General features: G+C 35.4%; 1 protein-coding gene across 7 annotated transcripts in view; it reads left to right on the top strand.

The window, feature by feature from the left end:
* ATRX (ATRX chromatin remodeler) overlaps window positions 1-25810 on the top strand; it is a 298793-nt gene that overhangs the window by 127018 nt on the left and 145965 nt on the right. For all 7 annotated transcript variants that reach the window (XM_004777108.3, XM_013048169.2, XM_004777110.3 and 4 more), the window contains 3 exons: window positions 6549-6642; window positions 16340-16442; window positions 17834-18052. In XM_004777108.3, coding sequence (XP_004777165.1) covers window positions 6549-6642; window positions 16340-16442; window positions 17834-18052 — 416 coding nt within the window. The remainder of the gene's footprint in view (window positions 1-6548; window positions 6643-16339; window positions 16443-17833; window positions 18053-25810) is intronic.

Genomic DNA, 25810 nt, shown 5'->3' on the forward strand with positions numbered 1-25810 from the left:
GATCTGGACAAGCTATATTAAGTGAATATCAGCACACTGGTAACAGTTGTTTTCTTACATGAGAATGAAATAAAGAATTTAGAGTGAGGAGAATCCAGAAACTTGAGAAATGACACAAAGAATATTTTTAACCTTCAGTAGTCATATGCACTTAGATTAAAAAGATAAATATGACATTAAATAAAATGCTTTTCTGTACCTGCAGGAAGAAATAATGCTTTCCTAAGGAAGGATAGAAGGTACAATTAATTTGGGTAAATTTATTATATGCAAACCTTGTAAATTTTCATTACATTAAAGTCTTAATTCTTCTGCATTGAGTGCTTACTTATTTCCAGCATCATAGTAAATATTGAAAATATAAAAATGAATAAGGAAATCATTGTATTGTATGGTGGTTTTCAGCCTGACTACACATGTGGATTATTTTGGGGATTTTGAAGTACGTGTATGACAGGACTCCATCCCAAACCAATTATAGCATAAATGTTGGTGGTGAAATCTAGGTATCCATATATTTTATAGACCACCTCTGATGCAATTCTGATATGTAGCCAGGTTTGGTGTCAGTACTTTTATGAGAATTATTGACATTAATAATATATGAAATTTAGCACTATGAGGGATGTTTTCTATAACAGAGGTATTGTATAGTGTGGCACAAAGGAAGATTTCTTTATCTTCTTGGGGGATGGCAGTTATCCCCAGAGATGACTTCACAAAGATGAAGAGTTTCACTCAGCAGACCAGGTTGTAATTGAGAAGCAGGTAGATATGAAGATTTATAACATAAGCAGGGAAAAAAACTTTAGAAGCCTCTGCAAGCTGTTTGGCAGGTGGTAGACAGGATGCAGTTAACATGGTATAGTTAGACTGTAGGAGGGAATAGGGAAAGTAACATCAGGAAATGAAGCTGGGCCAAGACAGACATCAAGTGCTGGAGACACTTGTAAGTTTTCATTTCTTTCTTTTTTTTAATCTTTTAATTTTTTTATAAACATATAATGTATTATTAGCCCCAGGGGTACAGGTCTGTGAATCGCTAGGTTTACACACTAAGCTTTCATATCTTAAATTGGAGTACTTGGCAGTGGACCCACGGGTACATGAGGCTGTAGAGTAAACATTGCACACCTCTTGGGTGTGTCCATTTTACTTGAACATTGGGGGAGAGCATTCTTAAGTAATCACTTAATTTTTTATATTGAAAAATTAAGTGTGAAATTTATATTGAAAGCTTAAATGTGAAATTTACTTGAGCATTTTGGCTAACAAAATGTTCAAAGAAACTGTTTTCTTAGGGGCAGATTCTGAAAACTTTACTGCCAAACCCCTGGAGGGCAAATAAGCTCCTTTTTGCCACTAGGAATAGGAAAACATTCTCTAGAAAGTTTCCTTTATTTTTTTAATTTTAAAAAATATTTCTATTTTTAAATTTTCTTGAATTGTAGTTGGATTGAGATATAATTCATAAACCATACAGTTTGCCTGTTTACAGCATACAATTGAGTTGTTTTTAGTATATCCACAGAGGAATACCACTATTTTTTTAAGATTTTATTTATTTGACAGAGAGATAGAGCAAGTAGGCAGAGTGGCAGACAGAGGGAGAGGGAGAAGCAGGCTCCCCCATGAGCAGGGAGCCTGATGTGGGGCTCGATCCTGGGGCCCTGGGATCATGACCTGAGCCAGAGGGAGCTGCTTTAATCAACAGAGCTACCCAGGAATCCCGGAATATCATCACTTTTTAAAACAACTTTGATGTATACTATACATATAGACAAGGGCACATTTTATAAGCAGACAGCTTGATGAACATGTATGGCACAGGACATTGGTTACTAGTACTTCTGTATCACAGTCTCAGCCCAACCACTCATTGTTCCCACTGAAAGACTGTAACCAAGAATATAATATGATCAGATTAGTTGCCTATTACTGTGATACTCAGAGCTTAGATTTGCATCTACTTGGAGGATACTGCTATAGTTGATACCAAGTGTGGTTGTTGAAGAGGAGAATTGATTTGTGTCATAGATTGAGTTGTTAGCTCTTGTTAACTGATGTGAAAGAAAGAAGTCTGGGATGATTGTCAGGTTTTTAGAGTTGTCATGGTATATGTATAATATGACAAATTAGATGAGATGGCCTAGGAGAGCCTCTAATGTTGTACAGATGAAGGGCTAAGGAAAGAATCTTGGAACCCTGAATATTTAAAGGGCTGTTGATCAGAAGTTACTCATTTAAGAGGAAGAGGAGGGCTTCCCCCCATGTACATAAACTTCATATGTCAAGGACATTTTCTTGTTAATAAATAAGTAATGATACATCATTTTGTGAATGCTTAATTTAAAGATTTCCTTGCAGCATGACGGTAAGCTTGTCTTTCAGATTCTATAAAGCAACTGAGTAATTTAAACAGGTTATATAATTTAATATGATTCCTGTGCATCTTCAGCAAAGTGGGAGATAGGGATTTTGCTTCTGAGGGCTCAGTTCAGAATATAGAGTCCTTTAGCAGGCACAGTTACTTTCAAAATATTTTATTAAAACCTTGATTTTGTGACTTGACCCGTTTCCACTGTCTCTTCTGTGGGTAATTTATTACCCACATGTTTTTTTTCATTTGCTTGTGAAAGAGGGAGAAACTAAAATCCCTTCATATTTATGTTTCTAATATGGATTATGATCATAGTGATTGATACTACATTTAAAGTTGCATGATTTTCCAAGTTTTGCAAACTCTGTTGTCTGGAAACTTAAGTTAGGCAGTGGGGAGAAATCAAGAGAGTAGCTGACTTAGTAAATCAGGGGCAACATGTGAAATCTCATTTTTCACCTAAATTTGAAAAAGCTTATATTATTTTGGTGATAATTTTTTAAATGTAATTATTGTCTTTGTATTAAATGATATTAAATTGATGTTATTTTTTAAAGGATTTTATTCATTTGAGAGAGTGAAAGAGAGCAGGGTGAGGGACAGAGGGAGAAAGGGACTCCCTGCTGAGTAGGGAGCCCAATGTGATGTGGAACTCGGTCCTGGGACTTCAGGATCATGACCTAAGCTGAAGGCAGACACTTGACTGACTGAGCCACACTGGTGCCCCTGATGTTATTTTTCTAAGTGTGATAATGTTACTTAGTTATATAGGACAGTATGGTAAAGTGTCATCATTTCTGCACTAAAATAAAATGGTTCAGTATAAAAAAGTGTGCATATATAGAGAGCAAGCAAGCAAATGTGATAAACTTAACAATAAGTGAATTGTAGGGATGTAAAAGGGAGAAGGGCTGTAGATGTTCATTTGATAATGCTTTCAAATTTTTGGTAGATTTGAAAATTTTCAAGATAAAGTGATAAAAATGAATAATAGGTTTAGAATTTTACTTTTTTTAAATAAAGATTTTATTTATTTTTGTGAGACAGAGTGTGCGAGAGAGAGCATGAGCTGGGGGAGAGGCAAATCAAAGAGAGAGGCAGACTCCTCGCTGAACAGGGAGCCTGATGTGGGGCTCGATCCAAGAACCCTGGGATCATGACCTGAGCTGAAGGCATATGCTTAACCAGCTGAGCCACCCAGGTGCTCCTAGAATTTTACTTAATCAGAGGATTTGTATGTATGTGCATGTGGACCTGTGTGCTCCTACACATTCCCAGTTGCTTAGTTCTTTTATTATTATTATGTTTTTTAAAGATTTTATTTATTTATTTGAAAGAGAGAGAGAGAATAAGAAAGAGAGAGTATGAGTGGAGAAAGGTCAGCAGGAGAAGCAGACTCCCTGCTGAGCAGGGAGCCCGATATGGGACCTGATCCTGGTACTCCAGGATCACGACCTGAGCTGAAGGCAGTCGCTTAACCAACTGAGCCACCCAGGCGCCCTTATTTTTGTTTTATTGTGGTAAAATACAACATAAAATTTTAACCATTTAAACCATTTTTAAGTGTGCAGTTTAGTGATATTAGGTATATTCACATTGTTGTACAATAGTCAACACTGTCTCCACAGCTCTTTCATCATCCCAACCTAAAACTTTAAACACGAATTCCTTATTCCCATTTCCCCTAATAGCAATTCTTTATTTACATTAGCATGTGTTTTTTTAATTTATTATTATTATTTTTTAGATAGAACAGATAAGAGATTTTGATCTCAGGTCATGATCTTTAGCAATTTTTTTATGTTCAGTTGGCCAACATTTAGTACCTCATTAATTTTTGATATAGTGTTCAGTGTTTCATTAGTTGCATATAACACCCAGTGCCCATCACATCACATGCCCTTTTTAATACACCTGGTTACCCCCTCCCCCCACACCTCCTCCCTTCTGTAACCCTCAGTTTGTTTCCCAGAGTCCAGAGTTTGTCATGGTTTGTCTCCCTCTCTGATTTCTTCCCATTCAGCAAATTTTTTTTGAAATTTTAGGTTTAAACAAATGTTGTAAAAACAGTACAGGGTTCCTATATAACTTCTACCCAGCTTCCCTAATTTTACACTTTAAGCTTACTATAGTATGATAACCCAAACCAGGGTTAACATTGATACAACACTAATTAGTTAAACTGGGGGTTGGCTAACTATATCTGAAGGCTATACCAGAATCACATTATACTTGCCAACTTCTTACTCACTCACTGTTTTCATGTGTTTATAGTGGCAACGTTGAGTGGAGGTAAGTAGTTGCAACAGAGACCGTATAGCCTACAAAGCTGAAAATACTTAACCATCAGACTTCTCACATAAAATGTTTTCTGACCTCTGAATTAAACTATAGATCTTACGTGCTTTTTATTTGTTTTCCCACTAATGTCTTTTCTGTTCCAGAATCCAATATAGGGATGCCACATTGCTATTAGTTGTGATGTCTCCTTAGTCTACTCCAATCTGTGACAGTCTCTTTTTTTTCATGATCTTGACAGTTTTGAAGACTATTTATCACTTAGTTTCTGGACTGTCCATCTGTATGTATTTGTCTAATGTTTTCTTATGATTAGATTGAGATTATTATGCATTTTGACAAGAGTACTACAAAAGTGACATTTAATCATACACCAAGGTTATATGATGGCAATAGGTCTTATTACTGGTAATAATATTGATTGCTTTGTTCATTTGGTGTCTGCTGGGTTTTTCTACTGCAAAAATATCTATTTTTCTATTCACATTGAATTAATATCTTGTGGAGAGAGACTATTCAAATATCCTGTGTCTCATCATACTTCAGCCCACTAATTCTAGCATTCATCTTGCCTGAAGCAATTACTGTGACATTTATCTAGCAGTGATTTTCTACTTCTTTCATTACTTATATAGTTAGTAATGGTAAGGAAGGGCTGTCTGTTTTCCCTTATTTATTTATCCCATTACTTACGTTAATATGGGTTTATAGATATTTTATTTTATGAGTTGTGACCCACTTACTCATTTTGTCACTTAGATTGTTTTAGCTTTGGCTATTGGAAGCTCCTTCAAGTTGGATCACGTGTCCTTTGAATATACCCCCATAATGTTCTGAGCACTGCTTTACTTTCTGGCACCACAAGATATTTCAAGCTCATCTTGTATTTTCCCTGCCTGGCTTCCTCTGGCCAGAAAGATTGGTATTCTCCTGGGGTTTTGGATACCTGTGTCACAGCAGCTTTGGTACAGAAGAATAAAATTTTTGAGAGAAAAAATAAAATTGGGGATTCCCTTTATTCTCATTATTTGTAGGGCCCAGCTCCCTTTTCTCAGTGCAATGGCTAGAAACGGAGTTCTCCCAGTTTTGCACCCTCTGCAATAGTTTTGGAATTCAGCCTGCCTTCTTGTTGAAACCAGGAAGAAAGGAGGGGAAAAAAACCTGGGACACTCACTGCCTCAACCCCAATTTTATAGGGGTCATTATTCAGGTTTTTATTTCAGTCCCCAGTTTGCCTGGGGACTATTCATAGTTTCTAGTTGTCATAAATGGCAGAAGAGTCCTTATTTGCCCTTACTCCATCTTGGTCAGCCTATTCTGCTTGTTTTGAATAACTAGAATTCTATTAATTCACCTTTGGTACTATTGAATTTGTTTTGATAGTTAAATTTTCATTTTGTTAATTCACACGCAATTAATACTTACATTTCAATATAGAACCATAGTTTTATAACCATAGTTAGAATACATTTGAATTATTATTATTTTTTAAAGATTTTATTTATTTATTTGACAGAGATAGAGATCGCAAGTAGGCAGAGAGGCAGGCAGACAGAGGAAGGAAAGCAGGCTCCCAGCGGAGCAGAGAGCCTGATGTGGGGCTCCATCCCAGGACCCTGAGATCACGACCCGAGCCGAAGGCAGAGGCTTTAACCCACTGAGCCACCTGGGCGCCCCTACATTTGAATTATTTTGTACTATTTGAATCATTAACTGGTCTCATTTATATGAGTGAAATATCCACGAATGTATAGATACTATAGATAGTCTCACAGTGGTCCATGTTTTAATGTGAAAGTATTGAGAAATTTGGTGAATTGAATTTCTGTTGGGAAGTATTTAATAACTTAGTATTTTTTTTTTATTTAAGTGAGCAGTGAAGATTCTGAAGATTCTGATTTCCAGGAATCAGGAGTTAGTGAAGAAGTTAGTGAATCTGAAGATGAACAGCGGCCCAGAACAAGGTAAATATTGTATCACTTTTTCAAAAATTGTAAGAATTCATATGAATAACAATGCTTCAAGTTATTTATAGAAAGGTTGCTATTACTAATAAAATATTTAATATTTTGATTTGATACTAATTATGAAAATAAAAAAATACATATAAACATATATGGTTGAATTATGTCTTATAAATTAGGTGGGCTTTCAGACTGCAAAAACACTTTTGACTGTACTTTTTGGTTGTTATAGGGGGATGCTATAGTTTAGTAAATAAGAGACTCTGTAGACAAACTACCTCCTGGCTTTACTATTTGCTCTTTGTATGAATACTCTGTGCTTCAGTTTCTTTTTAAAAATGGGGATTACAATAGTACTTAATTGGTTATTATGGACATTGAATGGGTTTATAATATGCCTACTTGGCAGATAGTAAATGTTCACTGAATGTTAATTATATACTAGTATTATAGTAATTAAGATTTGTTTGTTCTCTTAATACACATAGCTACTGGTAGTAGTTATTTAAAATTCTGCTTACTTCTTAGTGTAGTATTTTAGATAATACTAACCATTCTAAGAACTTTTTTGTTTCCTCCAAAATATTGCATCTTGGCCTTTTGGCTAAGATCTAGTGTATTTCCCCCAGAATAATATTATCTTTTTATAACTTAACAAATGGGCTGTTTGTGTTTGTGTGAATGTGATATGTGTGTCTGCATAGGTGTCAATCTTAAAAATTTTAAAACATTTTAGATCTTTTTAGATTAGCACTTAAACCAGGTTGTGCCTGGAGTATAGCAACATACTGTACATTAGGGAAATAACAATGGGATACAAGGAGAGATTTTTAAAACTGAGAATTCACATAACACGAAAACTCACCATTTTAAAGTGTAGAATAAGTGGTTTTTAGAATATTCACAAAGTTCTTCAGCCACCACCATGATCTAGTTTGAGAATATTTTTACCACCACAGAAAGAAACCCTGTACCCACTAGCAGTCATTCCCATTTTTCCTGCCCTCCGTTCCCTGGCAAAAGCTAATCTACTTTGTATATTGATGTGCCTGTTCTGGACATTTTATATGTTTGGTTTCATATAGTATTTTTTTAATGATTTAGTTAGCATCATGTTTTCAAACTTCATGCATATCTTGTATTGGTACCTTTATCTTTTAAAAATATTTTTAGATGATCATAAAATACATGTGACGTAAACTTTACTATCTTACAAATTAAGTATACAGTTCAGTAGTGTTAAGTACACTCACATCATTCTACAACCAATCTCTACAAGTTTTTTGATTTTGCAAAACAAACTCTTTACACATTAAACAGTAACTCCACCTTCCCCACATCCTTAAGAAGCTACGATTCTACCTTCTGTCTCTGAATTTGACTCCTGTAGGTACCTTATATTAGTGGAATCTTACACATTTGTTGTCTTATTGTGGCTGGCTTATTTCACTTAGTACAGTATCTCAAGTGTCATCCATGTTGCAGCATGGATCACAGTATCCTTCCTTTTTAAGGTTAAATAATATTCTCCTGTCTGCATGTACCACATTTTATCTCTTCATCCATCATTGAACGCTTGGCTTACTTACACCCTTTGCTGATGTGAACATGGGTGTACAAATATCTGTTCAGTCCCTGCTTTCAGTTCTTATGGTTTTATACCCAGAAGTGGAATTGCTGGATCATATATGGTAATTCTGTGTTTAACTCTGAGGAACTGCCACATTGTTTTTTGTAGTGGCTATACCATTTTACATTCTTACCAACAGCACATATTCTCCTCTTTCTACATCCTCACCACCACTTGTTCTTCTCTGGGGTTTTTTTTTTTTAATGGGGTGGGAGGGGATCTAACCATCCTAAATACTGAGAGATGCTATCTCACTGTGGTTTTGATTTGTATTTTTTCTAGTGGTTAGTGATGTTAAGCCTCTTCTTATGTGCTTTTGTGCTCGGAGTTAAGGGAGACAGAATCCTGTCCCTTGGGAAGCCCGTAGAAAAGCCAGAACATTGCCAGCAAGTTCACTCCTGGCAGAGGAGCTGAGAATTGGGCAGCTTCCTACTGACCTCCTTGAGTTGAGCAGGAAAGAGGGTACAACAAGTATAAGCAGAAACACTACAAAATATCCAACTATTTTAAGTGTGACTTTTGATTAGGTGCTAACTTGGTTGCTAAAGTTTCTTAACTGGTTTCTAGAGTTCTCATAAAGTTACTTTTTACCATATGTTGTGTATTCTGTGTTTCTGTGGGAGAACAAGAGCCTGGAACTTCCTAGTCTGTCATCTTGCTGTGGTTACCTGGCTATTTTATTACTTGGATTGGCTGAATAATATTCCATTGTATAGATAGTACCACATTTTAATTGCCATTTTTTCATCTGTTGGTAGACATTTGGGTTGTTTCCATTTTTTGGCTATTATTTATAATGCTTCTGTGAATATTTGTATATGATTTTTACATAGTCATATATTTTCATATTCATTCATAGGAATATATCTGTAAGTGGAATTATAGGGTCATATGGTAACATTATGCTCAGCTTTCTAAGGCAGCTGTCAGACTGTTTTGCACAGTGGCTTATCATTTTACATTTCCACTAGCAATGCACCAGACTTCTGATTTCTGTACATCTTCACATACTTTTTAAAAAAATATTTTATTTTTATTTATTTGACATACAGAAATTACAAGTAGGTAGAGAGGCAGGCACAGAGAGAGGAGAGACAGGTTCCATGCCTAGCAGAGAGCCTGATGTGGGGCTCGATCCCAGGACCCTGGGATTATGACCTGAGCCAAAGGCAGAGGCTTTAACCCACTGAGCCACCCAGGTTCCCCCACAAACCTTTTTTTTTTTTTATTATAGCCAACCTAGTGAGTATGTAATGGGCCATTGTGATTTTGATTTACTTTTCCCAAATGATTAATGATGTCGAGCATTTTTGCATGTGCTTACTCTAGCCATTTGTATATCTTCTTTGGAGAAACATCTGTCTGAATGAATAAATTCTTTTCCCAATTTTTAATTGTTTTTGCTGTTGATTTTTTGTTGTTTTTTTAATTGTTGATTTATTGTTGCTGTGAAAACACAGCAACTGTTTTATTGTTTATTCATAACAGTGCTTTATATATTCTGGATATAAGACCCATATCAGAATCCATTGCCTAATCCAAGGTCATGTAGATTTATTGTTCTTTTCATTGACAAGTTTTATAGTTTTACCTATTATATGTAGGACTTTGATCCTTTTTTTTCCCTGTGACGTTTATGATAAGCTTCTAGATTTGTATGTTTAGATAGTTCTCAGTGTTTTCTGGTATAAATACTGTTGTCATAAAAAATATTTGTAGGGACACCTGGGTGGCACAGTCAGTTAAACATCTGACTCTTGGTTTTGGCTCAGGTCCTCATCTCAGGGTTGTGAGATCAAGCTCCACATCAGGCTCTGCACTCAGGGTAGAGTCTACTTGGGACTCTCTCTCTCTCTCTCTGTCTCCCTCTATCCCCCCCCACAAATAAATAAGTCTTAAAAAATATTTGTATAATATACACAACAGAGATATGGAAATATTTTTATTACACAATGTTATACACATACACATTTATATGAATATGGGTATATTGACACTCATTTAGAGTAAATTACTAAAAGTGACATTGTTGAGTCTAAGTTACACAATTTTAAGACTTTTGTCATACATATTTTCATCTTTTCCCCCAAGCTTTTATTTAAATTCCAGTTAACATACAGTGTAACGTTAGTTTCAGGAGTAGAATTTAGTGATTCATCACTTACGTATAACACCCAGTGCTCATCATAACAAATGCCTTCTTTAGTATCCATCACCTGGTTAGTCCCCCTTGCCCATTTCCCCTCCAGTAACCCTCGGTCTGTTTTCTACAGTCAAGAATCTGTTTTCTGGTTTGCCTCTTTTTTTTCTATGTTCACCTGTTTTGTTTCTTAAATTCCACATGTGAGTGAAATCATACGGTATTTGTCTTCCTCTGACTGACTGTTTTGCTTAGCATAATACTCTCTAGCTCTAAACACGTCATTGTAAATGTCAAGAGTTCATTCTTTTGGATGACTGAGTAATATTTCATATATATATGCCAAATTCTCTTTATCTGTCCATCCCTTTATTTATTTTTTTTTAAGATTTATTTATTTATTTATTTGACAGAGAGAGAGAGATCACAAGTAGGCAGAGAGGCAGGCAGAGAGAGATAGGAGGAAGCAGGCTCCCCACTGAGCAGAGAGCCTGATGCGGGGCTCGATCCCAGGACCCTGAGATCATGACCTGAGCCGAAGGCAGTGGCTTAACCCACTGAGCCACCCAGGCGCCCCTGTCCATCCCTTTATTGAAGGTTTTTATCATGAATGGATATTGACTGATTTGTGAATTTTGAACCACCCCTGCAGCCCATGAATAAATTCCACTTGATCATGGTCAGTGAGTCTTTTAATGTACTGTTGGATTAGATTTCTTAGTAGTTGAGAATTTTTGTATCCATGTTCATCAGGGATATTGGCCTATATGTAGTTTTCTATTTTAATGGAGTTTTTGTCTGGTTTTGGTACCAGAATAATACTGGCCTCATAGAATGAATTTGATAGTTTTCATCCATTTCTAATGTTTTGGAATAGTTTCAGAAGAATAGGCATTAACTCTTCCTTAAATGTTTGGTAGAATTCCCCTGTGAAGCCATCTGGCCCTGGATTTTTGTTTGTTGGGAGATATTTGAGTACTAATTCAATTTCTTTGCTGACTATTGGTCTGTTCACATTCTCTATTTCTTCTTGTTTCAGTTTTGGACGTTTATACGTTTCTTGGAATTTATTTCCTCCAGATTGTATAGTTTGCTGACATATAGTTTTTCATAATATTCTCTGATAATTGTATTTCTGTGTATTTCTGTGGTTTTGGTTATTGATAAGCCTGACTCTGGGTTTATCAGTTTTATTAAGTGTTTCAAAGAACCACCTTCAGTTTTTTAATCTTTTCAGCTGTTTTTTTTTGTTTGTTTGTCATTTATTCCTGCTCTAATCTTTATATTTCTCTTCTTCTCCTGGCTTTAGGCTTCATTTGTTGTTCTTTTTCTAGATCCTTTAGGTATAAGTTAGGTTATTTGAGAATTTTCTTGCTTCTTGAGGTAGGCTTGTATTGCTGTATATTTCCATCTTACGACTGCTTTTGCTGTATCCCAGAGGTTTTGGACTGTTGTGTTTTCATTTTCATTTGTTTCCATGTGTTTTTTATTTCTTTTTAAATTTCCTGTTTGACTCATTCATTCTTTAGTTCTTTAACCTTGTATTTGTGGTCTTCCTAAATTTTTCTTGTGGTTGACTTTAAGTTTCGTAGCCTTGTGGTTAGAGAAGATGCATTGTGTGATCTAAGTCTTTCTGTACTTGTTGAGCCCTGATTTGTGATCTAGTTATGTGATCTGTTCTGTAGAATGTCCCATGTACATTTGAATATGTGTTTTGTTGCTTCAGGATATAATGTTCTGAATATATCTTTTAAGTCCATCTGTTTCCATTTATCATTCAAAGCCATTGTTTCCTTGTTGATTTTCTGCTTAGATGATCTGTCCATTGATGTAAGTGAGGTGTTAATATTCCATAGTATTATTGTATTATTGTAAATGAGTTTCTTTATGTTTGTTATTAATTGTTTTATGTATTTGGGTGCTCCCAAGTTGGGGGCATAAGTATTTATAATTAGTAGATCTTGTTTGTTAGACCCCTCAATTATGATACAATGCCCTTCCTTATCTCTTATTACAGTCTTGGTTTATAGTCTAGTTTGCTTGATATAAGTATTGTTTCTCTGGCTTTCTTGGACATTCATTTACAGCATAAATGTTTTTCAATCTCCTCATTTTCAATCTGCAGGTGCTTTAAGGTCTAAAATGACTCTTATAGGTAGCATATAGATGGGTTTTGTTTTATTATCCATTTAGACATCCTTTGTCTTTTGATTGGAGCATTTCATCCATTTACATTCAGAGTGATTATTGATATATATGGATTTTGTGCCTTTGTATTACTTGTTTTGTTGTTGTTTCTGGAGATTTTCTCCATTCCTTTCTAGTCTTTTTCGCTTTTGGTCTTTCTTTCCCACTCAAAAAGTCCTCTTTAATATTTCTTCCTGAGCTGTTTTAGTGCTGATGAACTCCCTTAGTTTTTGTTTGTCTGGGATACTCTTTATATCTACTTCTCTTCTAAATGATAGCCTTTGTGGATAGAGTATTCTTGTTTGCATATTTTTCCCATTCAGCATGTTTCATATATCATGCCACTGACTTCTGGCCTGTCAGGTTTCTTTGGAGAAATCTACTGCTATTCTTTTGCATCTTCTCTTGTAAGTTCAGGATTTCGTTTGTCTTCTGCTTTTGAGTTTTTCTTTGTGACTATATTTTACAAATTTAACTTCACTGTATCTTGTTATCCTGCTTTTATTTATGTTGATGGGAGTTCTCTGTGCTTCCTGGATCTATATGTCTGTTTTATTCCCCAGATTAGGGAAGTTTTCCTTTATTAGTTTCTCAGATATACCTTCTGCCCCCTTTAATTTGTATTCTTCTGATACTCCCGTGATACAAATGTTATTACATTTGTTGGAGTCACTGCATTCCCTGAGTCTACTCTTGTGATCTATCATTATTTTTCCTCTCTTTTGTTCAGCTTCATTATTTTCCATAATTGTCTTCTACATGACTTGCTTCTATGTCTGTTTCTTCCATCCTTGTGGTAATTACATCCAGTCTCTTTTGAATCTTAGTTACTACATTTTTAATTTCTGCCTAATTGTCTTTTTACCTTTTTTATTTCTAATAAGGGTTTTTCTGATGTCTTCCATGTTTTTCTGAAGTCCATTGAGTATCTTTATGATTGTTGCTTTAAATTCTCCATCAGGCATCTTACTTATACCTGTTTCTGTTAGATCTCTGTCCATGAACTTTTCTTGTTTTTCTTCTTTTGAGATGAATTTCTCCATCTCTTGGTATTTTGTCTAGGTTTCTGTCTTCTGTGTGTTAGAGAAGCCTTTTATATTTTCTGCCTGAGAGTTACAGCTTTATGAAGAAGAGGTCATACACTGTCCAGGGCCTGTGCTTCAGGAAGTGTCTCTGGTGTGTGCTGAGTGCACTCTGCTGCTGGATTTTGGTTGCTCTGTCCCTCAGTTTAGTTGTCTGTAGAGGTTCTCCTTGCCTGGTATTTGGAACGTGGCCAGTGTGGCAAGTTTAAAGACCTGTGCTTTGATTTGCTTTCTAAAAGAGACGTGATGCTGTTTCTACTAGAATGGAAGCTTTGCAGCACACTGTAGTAAGTAGATGTCTTGTGTGCCTGGGTTTGTGCTGGTCTCCTGGGGAAGAGGTCTCCTGGGCTGGTCCTTAGTGATACTTGCCTGAGAAAAGCAGTAACACTGTAGCTCAGGGTGTGAGACTCGGTATAAGCAGATTAGGTAACCACTGTTGGTGCTGTACGATTTCCTAAAGTTGGTTTATGCTAAGGGGTGGCTGAAGGAAATGATGTCAGCTAGGTCTTTTTTCCTTGTGGAGGGGAGTCTGTGCTTGCTACTCTCAATGAAGCACTCCCAGATGAGTGAATAATTTCCCTTCATACATTCTAGGTGTTTTTCAGATCATTTTTTTCACACTGTCTCCAGGTTGCTTGCCTGCCTGGCAATGTATTGCACTTTGGGCTCTACCCAGCTAAGTCTGCTGACTTTTTAAATTCCAAACTTTAGTGACCTGGTGTGGTGGGGATCAGCACCAGTCTTCTCTGGGAGGGTCTTGCCGCATGGACTAATAATGCAAGTTTGACTAACGCCTGGACTAATGCAAGTTTGACCCAGAAGAGTGGTCACTCCAGAGTGCAGGGTCATCGGATTTGGAGTAAATCAGGCCAAATACCCAGTGTTCAGGTTAGCTGCCCTCAGCAGCTGTGACTGCGCCTATGCTGAGGTGTGTGATGTCGGGGGGATGGCACTCCCTGGTTCTCTTCTCCCTGCACATACAATGCCACCTCTCATAAATGCACTCCAGGAGGAGGGAACAGTCTTTCCCATTGCACCTTAGGCAAGCCTCAAATTGTGTCATCTGCCTGTAAGTTGCTTGTTTGCCTGCCTTCTGTCTAGGAGTAGGGCAGCGCCCTCAGGTATCTATCCTAGCGAAGCCCAGGGGCCTTTAAAACTCCAGTCTTTGAATCCTTCTGCTTGCAAAAATTCATGAAAATCATCCCCTTTTGTTTTCCCATACAGTGGCTTTGGGGCAGTATTCATCTTGTGCATATCCCTGTGTGCTCTGCTCTCTCTCGCCTTTCTCTGCCACCAGGACTCCCTTACTGCTGCAGCACCCATGATACATTTCTCCCCAAACCCCCTCTCCACACTGCTCCCTTCCTGAATGTGCCCTCTTCTCTTCCCTCTAATTGTGATGTTTGCTCTATCAGCCTTCAGGTCTGTTTCTTGGGTATTTAGGATGATTTGATAATTATTTACCTATGTTTGAGGGGTGTGGAAGCCTAGAGTCCTTCTACTATTCTGCCATCTTAACTCCCTCCTGTCATACATATTTTCAAACTTATCTTATAGAGGTCATTTTTTTTCTCCCCCCAGCATAATATGTAAACCATCATTTTTTCACTTTTCAACAATGGAATAGTGAGTAGTCTGTTAGGTAGAACTTATATCTTAGGGGGATTTTGATCCATTTTGAGTTAATTTTTATATATGATGTAAGATAGGGGTCCAACTTCATTGCTTTGCATGTAGATAACTAGTTGTCTCAGCACCATTTATTAAAAAGATAATTCCCCCCCCCCAAAGATTTATTTACTTATTTATTTGACAGAGAGATCACAAGTAGACAGAGAGGCAGGCAGAGAGAGAAGCAGGCTCCCTGCCGAGCAGAGAGCCCGACACGGGACTCGATCCCAGGACCCCGAGATCACGACCCGAGCTGAAGGCAGCGGCTTAACCCACTGAGCCACCCAGGCGCCCCAAAAAAGATAATTTTACCTGTTGCATTTTCTTGACACTCTAGTGGAAAAATCAGTGGATCACAAATGTAATGTTTTATTTCTGGACTCAATATTTCTCTTTCATTGATTTGTATGTCTGTTATTTATGACCTGAATGTATTGTCTTTATATATGTAACTTTGTCCACCAGTTTATAAGCCCAGAAGTACTTTTTTTGCCAGAAGTTGTTGTTACTGTTTTCTTCTAAGAGATGGTGAATATTTTTCATTTGTATATTAGCTACTAATATTTCTAAAGGTCCTCCATCTTTTTTTCTTAATTTTATTTATTTTAGAGCATGAGTGAGTTGGGGTGAAGGGCAGAGGGAGAAGGAGAGAGAGAATTCAAAGCAGACTCCACGTGGGGCTGCATCCTGTGACCTGAGATTATGACCTGAGCCAAAATCAAGAGTTGGTTTCTTAACCAATTGAGCCACCCAGGTCCCCTCATCCATTTTATTATTTACGCCAAACCTCCCCTCTCTATAACTTAAAATATTGATTGTTGGATTAAAATTAAGGGTTATCTAGTGAAGATTTTCTTTTTTGCTTTTTGTTTTCCTTTTCTTTTTTAGGAATGTGTGCAAAGGTAAATAAGCTGTAGAATAGTATGTAATTAATTTAAGGAAATTCATCATGAAGTATTTCATTTTGCATTTTAAATGTTTTTTTAGGTCTGCAAAGAAAGCAGAGTTGGAAGAAAATCAGCGGAGTTATAAACAGAAAAAGAAAAGGCGACGCATTAAGGTTCAAGAAGACTCATCCAGTGAAAACAAGGTAATGACATTTATTATGTGCTTGAATTATAACTATAGTAGAGTGTACTAAATATGTTACTTCCTTTTCTGCATTCCATTCATTAGTTTAATTCTGCTGGTTTATTTTTAACACTTTTAACACTTTTGTAGAAGGATTGACTTACTGAATGTATAAGTATGCAGAAATATTATGACACATTATCTTTTTTTTTTCTGTTTCTTAACTAAATCTGATGGAAATTTTAAGTTGCTCTTTTTCATTGTTTTACACTCTTGGGCCTATAAAGTTGATGTGTAGTGTTCTATTTTTTGAAGACATAAAACATTTTTTTCTGAATAATGACTCACGTGTGAGTAGATTTCTTCCAGAAGTGATGTTAGCAAATTTGTTTCTTATATATAAGCAGGATTATGTAAAGTAGAAATTCTCTGTAATATGTTTCACTCTGTGAGTAAAGAATGAATCTGTAACATGAATCTGTAACATCCTTGGCCAGGGATGGGAGTGGTCTTTTTAAAAAATGATCCTTTAACTGTACATTTCAGTGGTCTTAATCAAATTAACAGTACATTTCGGTGGTCTTAATTAAACTCAAAATTGGAAACTCTGTACCCAGCCCCTTGTAACCTCATCTAATTTCTCTGTTTATGATTTTGCCTATTTTAGGTACCTCATATTAACAAAAGTCATATAGTTATGTGTCCTTTTGTGTGTGGTTTATTTCACTGACAATGTTTTCAGGGTTCATCCATATTGTAGACTATATCACAATTTCCTTCTTTTTAATGCTAAATAATATTCTGTTGTATGTATATATCATTGTGTTTACCCATTCTTTTGTTGATGGACATTGGGATTGTTTCCATCTTAGGCTATTTTGAGTAATGGTGTTGTGAATGTGGGTGTAGAAATATTTTAGTCCCTGCTTTATATATTTTGGTTATAATCTGAAATATGGAATTGGTGGAGCATCTGGTAATTCTATGTTTAACTTTTTGAGGCACCATCACATTGTTTTCCCAGTGTACCAGGGTTCTGGTTATTCCAAATTCTCACCAAAACTTGTTACTTTTTTTTTTTTTTGTCTTTTTCTAATACCCATCCTAATGGGTACAAGATAGTATCTCCTTTATGGTTTTGATTTAAATTTCCCTAATGACAAGTAATGTTGAACATCTTTTCACATGATTAACTGAATATTTCTGTATCATCTTTGGAGAGATGCTTGTTGCATTTCTTTGCCCCCTTTTCTGGGGTGTTTTTAAATGCTCTTTTTTATTGCGAAGTATAATCTAAAGCTTCTCAGTATGTTTTCTTTAACCTTTTCTTAGTATATTAATTATTGGAATATGAAATGGGTAAATTAGACAACTTTGTGGTATTTACCTTTGATCATTTAAATTCCATAGAGTAATTCTGAAGAGGATAAAGAAGAGGAGGAAGATGAAGAGGAAGAAGAAGAAGATGAAAATGATGATTCCAAGTCTCCTGGAAAAGGCAGAAAGAAAATTAGAAAAATTCTTAAAGATGATAAACTAAGAACTGAGACACAGAATGCTCTTAAGGAAGAGGAGGAGAGGCGAAAACGTATTGCTGAGAGGGAACGTGAACGAGAAAAATTGAGAGAGGTAAACCAGTTTTTATTTATGATTTCAAAAAATAGGACTTTAATAGCTTCACACACACATATATTACTCAGCATTTTAAGAATAGAATGTTATAATCCCCACAGATTTTTAATTATACTTGCTTTTCCCTATTAACAATATTTTATATAACTTTAATTTCAAAAGATTTTATTTATTTATTTTGGAGATAGCAAGCGAGTATGCAAGTGGGAAAGGAGCAAATGGAGAGGGACAAGCAGACTCTGCACTGAGTGTAGAGCTCAACGTGGGGCTTGATCCTATGACCCTGAGATCATGACCTGAGCTAAAATCAAGAGTCGGATGTTTAACTGACTGGGCCACCCACTCAACTCTATTTTATGCAACTTAAAAATCTTCATTAGGCTATATTAGTATAATTAGATACACGAAATGACTTAAGATTCTTGAATTCTCACCAAAGTGATTGTGTTTTACCTGGGGCAGAAAAATCTTTAAATCTTTAAATATAATTTAAATAATAAAAATAAATAAAATTAAATAATAAATATTAATTAAATATTTTAAATATTTAAATATATTGCTTAAATTCATAAAAGATTTTAATTTTTTTTTGGTTAAGCCTTTTATTTTCTTTTAATTCAGAAAAAGAGAAAGCGAGTAAGTGTGCACGCACAAGCAGGGGGAGGGGGAGAGTCAGGCAGAGAGAGAAGCAGGCTCCCTGCTGAGCAAGGAACCTGATGTGAGACTTGATCCCAGAACTTTAGTATCATGACCTAAGCTGAAGGTAGCCACATAACTGGCTGAGCCACCCAGGCATCCCAAAGATTTTAATTTTTTAAATAAACTTTCTTTTTTAATCATGATAGTTTTCAAGAACATTTACAGGCAGAGGGAATAGTACTACAAATCTCCATGTACTAGATACTCAACTTCAGCAGTTACCAACACATGGCCATCTTGTTTCATCTATTTTCTTCAGATTACTTTGGAGAAGTCTCAGAAATCATCTCATTCTGTATATATATAGTTCAGACTATATTGTCAAAAGATAAATACCCTTAGACATTATTACAGTACCATTATTATACTTAAAAATTATCATTAATTCCATAGTATCATCAAATATCTAGCTAATATTCCAAATTCTTTCATTTTCCTCAGAAACATATTAGTGGTTTTTAAAGATTTATTTACTTATTTGAGAAAGAGAGAAAGCGTGGGTGGTGGGGAGGGACAGAGAGAATCCCAAATATATTCCCCACTGATCTCCGAGCCTGGTGCAGGGCTTCATCCCATGACCCCAAAATCATGACCTGAGCCAAACCAAGAGTTGGATGCTTAACCAACTGAGCCACCCAGGTGCCCAAATACAATGGTTTTTAAAACGTGTGGTATGAATTAGGAAATTAAGAAAGTCTTAGTACCTGTTACATTGCATTTGGATGTTGTACCTCATGTCTATTTTCATTTTAAAAACCAAGTTTTCCTTTTTCCATTTTCTTCTTATTGTACAAGAGTTTAAAAAGCTAGATTATTTGTGTAGAATTTCCTATATTTTGAGCTTTGCCGATCCCATTTCTGTGGTGTATTTTCACTGGTTCCTATATGTTCTTTAAACTGTTGGATATAGAGGTCTGACCAGATTTAGATTCAGTTCTTGGCAAAAATACTCATGGGTGGTAATATATACCTCATCTTACATCTTACTTAGAGGTACATCTAAGAGTAGGTGTCTCTTTTTGTGATGTTATTTAAATTTTATTTAAAAATTTGAATAATAGCATTTGATAAGTAGACATTAAAATTCTATATTATCATTTTCTTCTTCTGATCCCTATCAGTATATATACATGTTTTTCACATAACTGCAGTCACTGTATGTGACTGTATATGCTGTATTTTCCTTCCCCTCTTATTTCATGTAATTTAAATATATATTAACATGTTCCCCGTACATTTCATTGTTTTATGTTTATTTTCTAATTAATTCTTTTCGTTTACTAAATTGAATCCATGTGCTTTTTAAAAATCAAGTATTACCATAAAGCTGTATTGAAAAATCAGTAGTCTTCCATTTTACCCAGACTGTACTCAAAGGTGATGACTCAGTTCTTCTAGCTATTCTTTGCTTTTACTTTATGTTTCTGTTTAGTAGGCATATAATTTTATTTTTTATTTTTCAGTTTTAAACATTACCATTGTTGTATGATAGTTGTGGATTTGTCATATACTGCCTGACAAAGACAGACTTTCCTCCTCCCATTCTCTTAGTGTGGTTATACCTCAGTTCTGGTGGAATTATTTGTCACTGTTTGCATGCCTGTATCTATTTAAATATTCACAAAAGGGCTACATAGTGTATATTGCATATATTTCTCATACATACACATATATGTATGTGTATATACACATAGTGCATGATGATTACATTCCTTTGTCCTTTTTTGTTTGCTTTTCCTAGAATTAATAATGTTTTGGATTTTTTTTGTCTTACTTTCTGCATACTTTTGAATACTTAATTTCCTGTATATTTGGCAGAACCCTAAAATTCCTCAGTAACTTTAACACATCAAGTGAATGATCAGGTTAGTTTTTTTGTTTTTTTTTTTGAAATGATGCTCTTGGAGCCTTTTTTCCCCCACTTCTAATCTGGTCTGTTTCATTACTTTCACTCTTCTGGGAATTTCCTCACCTCACCCATTTCTTGTTTTGGATCTCTTACTTCATAGATACTTATTTTCCCATGCACTATACTTCCCAGAGATTTTCAATTGGGTTAGTCATCTTACTTTAATAATGGACTAATTTGGCGATCTGGTAGGTGTGACTCTTTCTTATTTAGCCTTTCAACCAATTTTCTGGCTTTCACTCCACACTTCTCCTGAACTATTTGTGTTAACTGATGCCTCCTTGTCCTTAAACTTCTGAGGAATATCAAATATGTGGTTCTTGTTATTTTTCTTCTCTACGGGACTTAAGTTTCAACCTTCTTTATTTTGTTACGTCATGTGACATTTGTCCATATACCATATACCTTATAGCTTTCACAGTTTTGTTAACGCTTCATTTCTGCCAAGATCTTCCTCTTTTTTCTTTTTCACCTATGGGATTATAACTTTTTTGTTCTTTCATGTCATTTTATTGAAGAAATATGTTCATTCCACCATTTTTAGCCACTTGCAATGGTTTTGCCTAAGTAAACTGTTCCAAGAAATACATTCATTCATTCATTTATTTGATCTTATTTATTTATTTGACAGAGAGAGTACAAGCAGGGGAGCAGCAGGGAGAGGGAGAGGAAGGAGGAGGAGGAGAAGTAGGTTCCCTGCTGAGCAGGGAGCCTGATCTGGGGCTTGATCCCAGGACCCTGAGATCGTGACCCAAGCTGAAGGCAGATGCTTAACTGACTGAGCCACCCAGGTGCCCCATTTCCCAAGAAATTTTTTTTCCACGAAATTTAATATACATTTGCATAACCACCAATTACATATGATGTATTTCCTATACTAAGTTCGCAATCAAAGGATTTTATCAAAAGTATACTTCCTAGTAGCCATTGCCGCATTTAAGATGTAGAAAACTTTAATCAGTACTTCTTTGGTCAGTCCTCAACCCTGTATACCTAGCTATAGGGAATCTATGATCTGCTTTTATCAGCATAGATCATATTTGTCTTTTTTAAAGTTTCATGTCAATGAAATCACATAATATGTTCTTTTATGTAATTTTCAGTTTAACAGTTTTGAGATTCATTCATGTTTATGTGTTCCAGGTACTTTATGTTTGTAGAATACTATTCCACTGTATGGATAGGCTACAGGTTATTTACTTATTGATGGATGTTTGGGTTATTTTTGGCTTATGAATCAATTTGTTATAAATATTTCTGTACAGGTCTTTGTGTAGAAAGATGTTTTCATTTCCTTTGGAAAAATATCTAGAAGTGGTATTATTGGGCCATATGGTATGTGCATGTTTAACTTTAATTTCAAATTCCATTTCTTCATTGCTGGTATATAGGAAAGCACTATCTTTTGTATATTAACCTTACATCCTGCAACCTTGCTCTAATCACTGAGTTCCTGGATTTTTTCATTATTTGTTTTGGGTTTTCTCTATATGAAATCATTTCATCTGTGAACAAAGACAGTTTTATTTCTTTCCTTCCTAATCTGTGTACCTTTTCATTGCTTTTCTTGTTTTACTGCATTAACTAAAATTTCTGGTACAATGTTCAAAAGGAGTGGTAAGAAGGGATATCCTTGCCTTTACCTGACCTTAGTGTGAAAGCTTATAGTTTCTCACCATTAAGTATTATGTTAGCTATTGACTTTTTTTTTTTAAGATTTTATTTATTTTATTTGACAGAGAGAGAGATCACAAGTAGGCAGAGAGGCAGGCAGAGACAGAGGGGGAAGCAGGCTCCCTGCTGAGCAGAGAGCCCAATTCGGGGCTCGATCCCAAGACCCTGAGATCATGACCTGAGCCGAAGGCAGCGGCTTAATCCACTGAGCCACCCAGGCGCCCCAGCTATTGACTTTTTGTAGGTACACTTAATCAAGTTGTGAAGTTCTCCTCTATGTCTTATTTACTGAGAATTTTTATCATGAATGGGTGCTGGATCTTTGTGAGATACTTTTGCTGCATCTCTTGTTACGATTATGTGATTTTTAAAGCCTGTGGATATAATGGATTGTGTAGATTTTTGAATGTTGAACCAGTGTTCCATATCTGGGATAAATCCTACTTGGTTATGGTATATAATTCTTTTAATACATTTTTGGATTTTATTTGTTAATAGTTTGTTGATGGCTTTTGTATTTATGATTATGAGAGATGCTTGTAGTTTCACATCATGTGTTGGTATTAAGGTAATGCTGGCCTGATGTATTGAATTAGGAAGTGTTCCTTCTGCTTTATCCTCTAAAAAAGGTTGTAGAGAATTGGTATAATGCACTTGTAAACCCACCAGTGGTGCTTTCTGTTTTGGAAGGTTATTAATTATTGACTTAATTTCTGTAATATGTATGAGCCTATGTAGATTGATGATTGGCTTTATAATAAACTACCAAAATGTTTTCTAGCATGGCTATAACATTTTGAATTACCATCAGCAATATATGAGAATTCCAGTTTCTTCATGTCCTCAGCAATAGTACTGGCAGTTTTTAAAATTTCAGCCATTTAAAAAAATGTGTAGTGTTATTTCATTGTTACTTGAATTTGCATTTCTCTGGTGACTAATTAGGTTAAACATCTTTTCATGGGCTTAATGGCCATTTATATATCCTTGTGGTGTGTTTATTCAAATCTTTTCCTCTTTTTTTTTCTTTTCCTCTTTTTTGTGTGTGGGGAGTTTTGTCTTTTTATTTAATTAGGATAGTTATTTTGTATAAAAGTCATTTTTCGGGTTTATGTGTTTTTATGTGTTTTCTTCCTTATTGACTTCTCTTTTTATTTATTTAATCTTGTCTTTCAAAAAGTCAGAAGGTTTGAATTTTGATAAAGTCTTACTCATCAGTTTTTTAATGTTTGCCTTTTTGGAGGGGGGGCGGCGCACGTCTGTGTCCTATTTAAGAAATCTTGGTTTACCCCAAGGTTGCAAATATTTTCCTCTTTGATTCCTTCTCAAAATTACGTACTTTTCATTTTTAAGTGTAAGTTTGTGATTTCTTTCATGTTAATTTTAGCATGTTAATGATATATGAGATATGGGTGAAGATTCATATTTTATCCTAGTACGGTCAGTTATTCTTCTATCATTTGTTGTAAGACTTGCTTCTCCATGGAATTATTTTGCTTCTTTGTAAAAAATCAACTTATTACATATTTGTGAATCAGTCCTCTATGTGTTTGTCCTTAAGCTAATACCATACTGTTTTGATTACCATAACCTTATATTTTGTAGTGAATCTTGAAATCAGATACTGTAACTCCTGAACTTTGTTCTGCATTTTCAGAATTGTTTTCGCTATTAACTGTTAACTTGCATTTCCATATAAATTTTAGTATCATGTTGCCACTTTTCATAAGAGTCCTTTTGGAACTTTCATTGGGATTGTGTTGGATCTTTATATCAGTGACATCTTAGTATTTTTCTCCTGTTACATGAATATAGTATGTCTCTCCATTTATTTAGTTTTCCTTTAATTTCTCTTAGCAGTGTTTTATACTTTTCATTGTACAAATCCAGCATATATTTTGCTAAATTTATCCCTAAGGGGTTGCCTGGGTGGTTCCGTGGGTTAAATCTCTGCCTTCGGCTTGAGTCATGATCTTGGGGTCCTGGGATTGAGCCCCGCATCAGACTCTGCTCAGTGGGGAGCCTGCTTCCTTCTCTCTCTCTGCTGGCCTCTCTGCCTACTTGTGATCTCTTTCTGTCAAAAAATAAATAAAATCTTTAAAAAAAATTATCCCTAAGTATTTCATGTTTTCTGATGACATGATAAATGAAATTTCAAGTGATTTAATGACTTTCTAGTCTGTGATTTAGCTAAATCCTCTTAACTAGTTCTGGTAGCTTTTTTGTAGATTTCTTAACAATTTTCTACCTTTACAATCATATCCATACATAAATAACTACTAATTTCTTCCAAATCTGTTAATTTCTGTTTTAAAATTATAAATGGATATAATTTCTCTCTCACTCTTTTTTTTTAGAGAGAGACAGAGAGACACAGGGAGTGTCTGTGCAAGCGGAGGGGGGAGGGGCAGAGGGAAAAGGAGAGAATCTTAAGCAGGCTTAATGCTCAGTGCAGAGCCCAGGGCAGGGCTCAATCTCATGACCCTGAGATCATGACCTTAGCTGAAATCAAGAGTCAAGACACTTAACCTAAGACTGAGCAACAGGTGTCCCTTAATTTCTTTTTTTGATTGATATACAGTTGACATACAATATTATATTAGTTTCACAACATAGTGATTGAACATTGAACATAATTTCTTTTTTTGATTAAAATATAGTTGACATGCAGTATTAGTTTTACAACATAGTGATTGAACATTTATATACATTATGAAATGATCAGCGCTGTAATTCTAGTTGCCACCTGTCACCAGTGTTTTGTTACAGTATTATTGAGTATATTCCCTATATTTTAGTATTCATAGTACTTTAGTTCCTTGTGACTTATCTGTTTTATAATTGGAAATTTGTATCTCTTTATTGCTTTCACTTCACTAATCCACTCTACCTCCCTCCCCTCTGGCAAACACCAGTTTGTGTTCTATATTTGAGAGTGTTTTTGTTTTATTTTGTTTATAGATTCTGCATATAAATGAAATCATACGGCATTTGTCCTTCTCTAAATTATTTCTTTGCATAATACCCTGCAAGTCCATCCATATTGGCAAGATTTTAGTCCTTTCTTATAACTGAGTGATTCACACAACACACATGCACACACAGCACATCTTTATCCATTTATCTGTCGGTGGATTCTTAGGTTGTTTCCATATCTTGGCTATTGTAAATAATGCTGTAGTTACCATAGAGGTACATGTATCTTTTTTGAATTAGTGTTTTCAGTTTCTTGGATAAGTACCCAGAAGTGGAATATCTGGATTGTATGGTCACTCTATTTGATCATTTTGAGGAACCTCTATACTGTTTCCCATAGTAGTTGTACCAATTTTTACTCCCATGTCAGTAGAGCACGCTGCTTCCCTTTTTTCCACATTTTCATCAGTACTTGTTATTTCCTGTCTTTTTTATACTAGCCATTCTGATTGGTGTGAGGAGATATCTTATTGTTCATTTGATTTACATTTCCCTGA

The sequence above is a fragment of the Mustela putorius genome, unplaced genomic scaffold (assembly GCF_011764305.1).
Source record: "Mustela putorius furo isolate JIRA1106 unplaced genomic scaffold, ASM1176430v1.1 tig00003862_pilon_pilon_pilon, whole genome shotgun sequence".
Classification (NCBI taxonomy): Eukaryota; Metazoa; Chordata; class Mammalia; order Carnivora; family Mustelidae; genus Mustela; species Mustela putorius.